Source organism: Pseudomyrmex gracilis, unplaced genomic scaffold (assembly GCF_002006095.1).
Source record: "Pseudomyrmex gracilis isolate BER0280 unplaced genomic scaffold, ASM200609v1 scaffold_167, whole genome shotgun sequence".
Taxonomy (NCBI): Eukaryota; Metazoa; Arthropoda; class Insecta; order Hymenoptera; family Formicidae; genus Pseudomyrmex; species Pseudomyrmex gracilis.
In genome coordinates, this window is record NW_018020751.1 from 147,332 (window position 1) to 154,892 (window position 7,561).

General features: G+C 37.3%; 4 protein-coding genes across 4 annotated transcripts; 2 read left to right on the forward strand and 2 right to left on the reverse strand.

The window, feature by feature from the left end:
- The first annotated feature begins 438 nt into the window (after positions 1–438).
- LOC109857628 (methyltransferase-like protein 7A) lies at positions 439–2,026 on the forward strand. The gene is made up of 3 exons (XM_020434128.1): positions 439–1,164; positions 1,339–1,598; positions 1,745–2,026. The coding sequence occupies exons 1-3, from the start codon at positions 888–890 to the stop codon at positions 2,000–2,002; spliced, it is 795 nt and encodes a 264-aa protein (XP_020289717.1). The 5' UTR covers positions 439–887; the 3' UTR covers positions 2,003–2,026.
- On the reverse strand, positions 2,014–3,359 carry LOC109857627 (39S ribosomal protein L4, mitochondrial). The gene is made up of 3 exons (XM_020434127.1): positions 2,873–3,359; positions 2,388–2,796; positions 2,014–2,302 (listed from the first exon to the last, which is right to left on the reverse strand). Exons 1-3 carry the CDS (start codon positions 3,200–3,202, stop codon positions 2,157–2,159), a joined length of 885 nt encoding a protein of 294 aa, XP_020289716.1. The 5' UTR covers positions 3,203–3,359; the 3' UTR covers positions 2,014–2,156.
- A 64-nt stretch (positions 3,360–3,423) lies between these two features.
- LOC109857626 (RNA 3'-terminal phosphate cyclase-like protein) lies at positions 3,424–5,184 on the reverse strand. The gene is made up of 7 exons (XM_020434126.1): positions 4,975–5,184; positions 4,616–4,855; positions 4,371–4,537; positions 4,116–4,290; positions 3,879–4,029; positions 3,696–3,800; positions 3,424–3,628 (listed from the first exon to the last, which is right to left on the reverse strand). Exons 1-7 carry the CDS (start codon positions 5,114–5,116, stop codon positions 3,484–3,486), a joined length of 1,125 nt encoding a protein of 374 aa, XP_020289715.1. The 5' UTR covers positions 5,117–5,184; the 3' UTR covers positions 3,424–3,483.
- A 631-nt stretch (positions 5,185–5,815) lies between these two features.
- LOC109857619 (peroxiredoxin-5, mitochondrial) lies at positions 5,816–7,406 on the forward strand. Its single transcript, XM_020434116.1, has 4 exons — positions 5,816–6,053; positions 6,506–6,640; positions 6,721–6,852; positions 6,956–7,406. The coding sequence occupies exons 1-4, from the start codon at positions 5,952–5,954 to the stop codon at positions 7,145–7,147; spliced, it is 561 nt and encodes a 186-aa protein (XP_020289705.1). The 5' UTR covers positions 5,816–5,951; the 3' UTR covers positions 7,148–7,406.
- Positions 7,407–7,561: the final 155 nt, after the last annotated feature.

Sequence of the window (7,561 nt, forward strand, 5' to 3'; positions counted from 1 at the left end):
TTCCCCCTTGCCTATGTGTGTCACCCTCTTGAGGCACTCGGCGGCGGGCGCGTTCTTTTTTCGCGTTTCGAAAACTGCGCTAGCATTGTTTTCCGGAACCCGAGCCGATTACTTGTTTCCCATTCTGTCGTGCGCTCGGGGAAACAATTTCGCGGACCATCGGAAATCGTTCCCCTGTTTTGTTCGAACGCGCTCTCGCCGAAACGGCGCGACTTTTACGGCTCGCCGATGCACTTCGCGCAAGATCGCGATTTCTCGTCTCGCTGGTCGCAGAGCAAAATCGCAGATTATCATCACACGCATATATACACGCGCGCGCACATACAAATGAAATTTTATATACGTTCCAAACGGAAATATAAATGTTTCGGGGTCTTGAAAAAATCGGAGCCGTCACTGGGTTATGACAAGTGCGATAATGAACGTGCTGATATTTTTGTTTGCAGTATCACGCAAAACGAGCAAACGACGACAGTAGTTGTTTCTTACGTAAAGTTATGATTGGATTATTGCACAGTTGCTAAGTGTGTGTAATTTTCTAAAGTCGCGAAGTTGTAATTACCGAGAATAAATAAATATTATAAAAAATATCGAAAAAGTGGTATTAAAGTCTGTTACTGTGACAGAAGGTCAAATATATTATTCAGAATACACGCGTGTAATTTAAACATTTTCACGTGATTAACCTAATTTGAATAGGTCTCCGATTCACTTTTACAGAATTAATTTACCTAGACACCATATATATAAAAATAATGTAAAATATTTTTGTATACAAAATAATTGCGCAAAAAAGAAAAACTAATTTTGTGTCTATACGTCAGACTCTGACGTATCTTCAGTTCGAGTAAATTTTTTATCGTCATTTTTTTACATTTTCATTGAAAATGAGCAACAACGACTTGTGGGTGCGCGATGTACTATCGAGTTACGGATTGATCGCGATGATCGTTTTGTGCATCGCGATCTGGACAATTCAAAAGTGGCCCACCCTGCTGAAAGATATTTACAAGGCTCACCTTTTGGGATACGAAACGGAATGCGCCAAACTGTCCAGTCCGTACAGGGAATATCTCTTTAGCACGTTGAGCTGCGTTGTTTCCAACGACGAAATGTTATGTTCCATGGGCTGTCTTCGCGTCCTCGAAATTGGCGTTAAAACGGGTGTGGATCGGATTCGCGCACGGTATTAATTAAACGAAAAACTAATCGATTTTATTTTTCTTCTGAGGCAAAAACTGCGACGCAACTCTGCAAACTCTTCCTTTACTTTATTTATAGCGCGTTATTTGAAGATTTATGGTTGTTTATTTGACTTGATCCACGCGTTCTTTGTAGGTGAAAATATACAGTTTTATCCGAAGGGCACGCATCTCATCGGCGTCGACTGGAACATCCGGCTCGGTGAATATCTGGTTAAAGGAAATCGCTCGCGGCAATTTTCTCATGTGATTATCGAGCGGTTGATAGTAAGCGATGGAAGTTCTTTGAGGGAAGTGTCGACGGGATGTGTGGATGTGGTGGTGACTACTAGGTCGCTGTGTTCCGTGAGATCGGTGAAAGGTACCCTTCAGGAAATTTACAGAGTATTAGCTCCGGTAAGAAATATCACTTGGCCTTTTCGTTATTTATAATTAATTATAAATAACGAAATAACTTATAGTTTAGTACAAAAATCTGTATGAAAAAAAAAAAGTTGTGCCAATTACCAAAGCGTTTTTCTTCTTCCATTTCAAACCTACAGGGAGGAACGTATATTTTCATGGAACACGTTCCGGAGACAGATACTTTCGTACGATGGTTGCAAATAGCGTTGACACGAACCGGCATATGGCCTTCTTTATTCGGCGATTGTCGCTTAGATGCCGACTGTATCGCCGACATAGAAAACGTTGGTTTCGAAAAGGTATCATGGACGATATTGGAGCTGGAAGGATATGTTTCTCACTGGTTTCACTTCATTCTCTCTAGACGGCACGTCTTCGGCATAGCAACAAAATAGAACAATGACAATTGAAATATAATAGCAACATTTTATTTTATATGTTTCTTCTATCTACTAGATTGTTTGTATAGATATTTAAAATGTACATGGACCTGTATACACGTGTATAAATAACAACGAACATCTAAATTTCATTGAAAATCGATGTTCTTTATTTTTGACTCATATTAAATTTACGTTGCACTTTTCTGTAATCTGCCCTGTGTAATTGATAAAGTAATCTCTCTTCTATCAATCTGGCTGCTGACTCGGTAAGTACCAGAGTACTGTGTTTTAACATGCTGTACACATTTAGACCTAGAAAAATATAATAGTTTAATATTGGCTTAATAGCAATCAAACTCTTTCAATTTCACAGTATACTGCATCTCAATGTATTCACCGTAAACAGGCATCAGATTGACATGCTTGATCTCGTCTGTGGCCAATGCGATATTTTTAGGCATGATATCGTAGCTATCCACAATAAGAACAGATGGTCCCCAATTTCTCTCCTCTATCAGCTGCTCTATGTAGGAAGGATCTGCCGTCGGAATGTCTAAATTCTTGATTACACGCAGATCATCTTGCGCAAGTTTTACAGACAACATCGACGTGAGACCGTGTACACGATTGTAAAACGGCAGCATGTAGAAGTGCGTTGTAGGGGACCTTGGACCGTGTGCTACTCCACCGCCTCTCCACAACGGAGAACGTATGCTTCCGTGACGAGCACGCCCCATACCTTTCTGTGGCCACGGTTTTCTACCGCCACCCTTGACTTCGGCTCGGGTTTTTGTGTGCGCGTAACACTGTGAAAAAAACATACATCAAAGTTTTTTTACCGGTAAAACGTGTGTAAACTGTAAAGATATTTAACACACTCACCACCCAGCGATACATTCTTTGCCACCTCACATTCTGGTGGATCATATCCATACGAGGTGCGGTCGCGTAGACTTGCGGATGCAAACTCATCAAGCCCAATTTCTTCTCTTCCACGGTGTCGAAGTTTTCGATCCACACCTCGCGGATTTTCTGATACAAACGATCATCGTCGTCGTATTGTCGCTTCGATATAATCGGCACGATGTCTTTCTCTTCCGTCGTATCGTTAACTTGATTCTCGACCTGATTCTCGACAACAGTGCTATATTTTAATGCCTGACGATTGGCTCTTTGCAATGTGTTAAAAATTCTTCGAAATATCACGGACATTTTGTTAAAAAAACAAATTATCTTCAGGTCAGATGTACGATGCTACAGCAACCGTATGCTGTAAACATAACCTGCGTGTTGTTAGGCCGAGACAATGGTCGCCAATAGTCGCAAAATCCCTAGAATTATCTAATCGCATCGGAATATATCTAAATTTTGAAAATACAGCGCGCATATAAATTTATCGCCACACAGGTATGTTTCATTTAATTTCTGTAAAATTTTGATGTAAAATCATGTATTGAATATAAATACTCAAGTCTTATTTACAAATGTTTACATTACAAAGTTCGTTTGCTTATATTAGCGTAACCTATTCCTAGACAAGTCAAGCGCACTTGGGGCAATATTTCGTCTTCCTCTTTAACCGGTTCTATCTTGAAAACCACTCCGAAGAAGTCACGCAAGTCGCGCAAGAATTGTATCCTGAAAATTCACGGACGTCAGTTTTGCTTCAATTGACAAATAAAACAAAGAACAAAATATTACTTACGCCGCTGGAGTTAACGGTCCTACTGTAACTTTGCAAACGTCCTTTTTGCCAAGAGCCATAAATGCAGCGGTCATACTTTGAAACGGTGAATCTATACATCCGTTTCTGGAAATTTCCAAAAAGTTTGAGCAAAAATAAATAAACACTTTTTTTTGCACTACACAAATATAAAATTCTCTTTACCTATAAATTTCATCTAAAAGTCTCATTGCGGCTTCTTTGCCGATATCCTCAGGTATACAGGGCAATGATCCCGTTGTCATTACTGGCGAAAATGCTTGTCCACCGAAGAACACGTCCTTGGTCGTCTCTGCTACCAAAGTAACTCCAAAACCTGTAATGTAAAAACAAGTAACAACAGCTAATATTACATTATAACTCTTATGTGATTGTAATATTAAACACGAATGTGATTTATACCTGGAGATTTGCCACTGTTCGCTCCTTTACAGTGATCCGTATAAATATATATGTCTGGTATAAAGTTGAGAAGAACACCCTTTGCCGACTCAACAATGCGATTGGCTATTGTCGGAGAAACTCTTATGCTGCACGCAGTACCTCTGATACGTTTCACCATTCCACTGTCTTCAAACTATACATGTTCAAGAAATATTCATTAGTGCACACAGAATATGTTCCCAGAAAATATACAACAAGTCAAATATTAAGTACCTGAAGTGTTCTCAAATAACGACTAATGGGACATTGAAAGTGTACTTCGCCACCTCCCAGAGGTGCTGCTCCTCTCTTGCGAGTGGTTAATACAACTTCATTGTCACCAGCTAAAAATTTCTTTAATATTGGTATACCGGCAGTCTGAATTCTGTCCACTGAAGGATCTAATGAACATAATAGAATATGTTGTTGTAAGTACTGTGACTTTCAATAATTGAGTTATATCAAAAAAGATATTGTACCTGTAGTGTTGTTGGTTATTCCTCTGAGTTTGAGATTAAGCTGATTTTTGCAGAATGGAGCAAGTATCATAATTCCTTCCAAGTAATAACCAATACCTCTTTGCAGGCTACAGTCGTGTTCCAATTCACCACCATTTAATAAACCAGGTTGATAATACAAATTGGTTCCAGTTTCATTTAACTCGATTTTTGTGCCATTAGTCATTTTATCCAACAAGCGAATAAAACTGATCTCGTATTCTGCAACAGATACAACACAAAAAATGTAACGTATAAACTAGAATTTTGAAGTTTTCTTCCAAATACGAAAATATAATATGTGTATAACGATTTTTTACATTAAGCGGATTGTGACTAACCTCTAAGACCAGGATCATCATCGTTCGATCGAATATTTGTGATTTTTACTGATTTTCCAGATAATGTGGATAATATTAAACGGTATCTTAGAAAGTTGCTACCTTCGTATATGAGTATTTTATTATGTACTTTAGCTGGCATTTTGTTTAACCTTGCGTAAACATACAGATCACATAACCAAACACGTGGATATCAGCAGATATCGGTGGTTTAGTTTTCACCGAAACCCTCTAGAGAACCTCTCAGGGAGAAAGTCGCGGACTAATGACGTTACTGACTTTGTCCAATCAGAAGCGATTGCCTCCTTGAAAAACTATATACTGCGTTCAATTTGAGAAGAGAAACCGGATAGACGAAAACTCGTACGTTTCGCGCACCTTCTCTACTAATAAGTCTCCTTACTCTACAGCCATTGGCTGTCAGCAAATGTTCCACCAATCCCGTACGCAACGCTATTCTTACTTTGCTCGCTTTTCTTCTTCTATGCGCAAGTAAAATTCTCTTCTCAAATTGAACGCAGTATAGTATATTATAGACGTCTATGGTATAAATTAGTCTTTAGATTTGCATGACATGACATCTGGACGCGACTATAGTTCGAATACGCCATCAGTATTTGTGGGACCGAACTACGCTGAAGCGCGGTAACATTCAACATGTATGTAACAATGTTTTTGATCAGAATGGATTTTTTCGGTGCTAGAGCAATTAACGTCAATTTGGAAAATCAACCAATCGTATTGCTCGATTTACTGAGACGGCGTTATTAATCGTTTTAGATTAAATATGTTTCTGTCGTGAAATGCTAACAGTTTCGAGAAATTACGTAATATCTGCAAGAATTGTGAGCAGCAATGTTGCGATTGCAATCAGCTGTTTGCTTGACTGCGCGCGCTTCTTCCAACGAATCATAGATCGCATTTTTACTCGAGGTTTAGTTTGAGGAAATCATTAAACAGGAAAGCTCCGTATACACATGAGTCAATTTGCGAGTCGCGTTGTTTCTGTCAGAAGAACATCGACGTTCAACTGTTTCGCACGGCGCTTTCACTTATCGTCACAAAAAATGGTTATTTCCGTGAGTATGAATTTTATTGTTACTGATATAACTTGTCAATTTTTTATGTTCGATATCAATAGCGATATCAAGTGTGTTATTTCGATCAAACATTAATTTTTTTTATTTCATTAATAATTTATATTTCATTTATTAATTTATCACATTGTTGCTTGATGTCACGGTTCCCAATGTGTGACATTTTTTTTTTAATTTTTAATATATTTGATGCACGTTATGTGGCTCTAAAACGTGACAGTACAAAATTTGTTTATAATTTATGATCTTTATCGTAAATGAAATGCAGTAGCTTGATTAATTCTCCTCATAACAATGCAAGGACAAGCAGTTGAGCAGTTTTTTCTGCTTAATTAAAATTGTGTTGCGTCATTGTGACATGAAATAGAAGAAAATAGAGAATCGTGGTAAATCCCAACATTAAATAATTCAACATTGTTTGATTTTATATCAAGGTTGGAGATAAATTACCCAGTGTGGATCTTTTTGAGAACACGCCAAATGACAAAGTAAATATAGCACAGATTGCTGCTGGAAAGAAAATCATCGTATTTGGTGTACCAGGTGCATTCACACCTGGTTGCTCAAAGGTAAAAAAAATGAACTTTATTTTTTTTTAGTGTTGTAATTTATTATGTGTGATCTTACTATTATTTATTATAATTTTCAGACTCATCTTCCTGGTTATGTTACAAAAGCAGAAGAGTTGAAGTCTAAAGGAATTGCAGAGATTTTCTGTGTCAGTATTAATGATCCATTTGTAATGGCAGCATGGGGAAAAGAACAGGGAGCAGCAGGAAAAGTAGGATTATTTTATTACATCAGATTAAGATAAATACTTGTGTTACATTTTAATATTGAAATTGTTACAAAAAAATTAATTTAAATTAATTTTTTATTTCTAGGTACGGATGTTGGCTGATCCCAAAGGAGAATTTACAGATGCCATGGAACTTGGTATAGATCTGCAAGTGTTGGGTGGCAAACGCAGCAAACGTTATTCCATGGTTGTTGAAGATGGGACTGTAAAAGACCTCAATGTTGAGCCAGATAACACTGGCTTATCTTGCTCATTAGCAGACCGCATTAAAGTTTAAAGAGCTATTTTAAACATATCAGTTTTGCTTTTTTTTTCATAACGTTAATATTGTTATTATGCAATATTTATCCCTTTTATTCTTCTATTTCTGCGATAGAACTATTGTGATACTTTTATTTGAAATATTTACAGTGTAATAGAAATGCTTTGTAGCATATACTTCCGTAAAATTAGTTACGTAAGAATGACAGAATGTTGACGAACTGTGTATGAGACAGTATTTCACATAAATTTATTAAAGATTTATTAAAACCATATATAGGGTAACTGTCCCTATTAGTGTGCTGTTAAGCAAGCGTGCTCTCTTTTTTGAATAAATACTCAATTAACTGACTTCAAATGAGCTTACTCAAAATTTATATCGATTCTTTAAACTCTTCTTTTGACAATAAGATTTGTATTAGCCCAAAAT

Bases quoted from the DNA above. Each gene is read 5' to 3' on its own strand.
- LOC109857628 (XM_020434128.1), top strand. From the start codon at position 888: ATGAGCAACAACGACTTGTGGGTGCGCGATGTACTATCGAGTTACGGA. The intron at 1,165-1,338 runs GTGTGGATCGGA...CGTTCTTTGTAG, and splicing joins CGAAATTGGCGTTAAAACGG to GTGAAAATATACAGTTTTAT. The intron at 1,599-1,744 runs GTAAGAAATATC...TCAAACCTACAG, and splicing joins TTTACAGAGTATTAGCTCCG to GGAGGAACGTATATTTTCAT.
- LOC109857627 (XM_020434127.1), bottom strand. From the start codon at position 3,202: ATGTCCGTGATATTTCGAAGAATTTTTAACACATTGCAAAGAGCCAAT. The intron at 2,797-2,872 runs GTGAGTGTGTTA...TTTTTTTCACAG, and splicing joins AAAGAATGTATCGCTGGGTG to TGTTACGCGCACACAAAAAC. The intron at 2,303-2,387 runs GTGAATACATTG...ATATTTTTCTAG, and splicing joins CAATCTGATGCCTGTTTACG to GTCTAAATGTGTACAGCATG.
- LOC109857626 (XM_020434126.1), bottom strand. From the start codon at position 5,116: ATGCCAGCTAAAGTACATAATAAAATACTCATATACGAAGGTAGCAAC. The intron at 4,291-4,370 runs GTACTTAATATT...GAACATGTATAG, and splicing joins GTTATTTGAGAACACTTCAG to TTTGAAGACAGTGGAATGGT. The intron at 3,629-3,695 runs GTAAGTAATATT...GTGAATTTTCAG, and splicing joins GGACCGTTAACTCCAGCGGC to GATACAATTCTTGCGCGACT.
- LOC109857619 (XM_020434116.1), top strand. From the start codon at position 5,952: ATGAGTCAATTTGCGAGTCGCGTTGTTTCTGTCAGAAGAACATCGACG. The intron at 6,054-6,505 runs GTGAGTATGAAT...TTTTATATCAAG, and splicing joins CACAAAAAATGGTTATTTCC to GTTGGAGATAAATTACCCAG. The intron at 6,641-6,720 runs GTAAAAAAAATG...TATAATTTTCAG, and splicing joins TCACACCTGGTTGCTCAAAG to ACTCATCTTCCTGGTTATGT.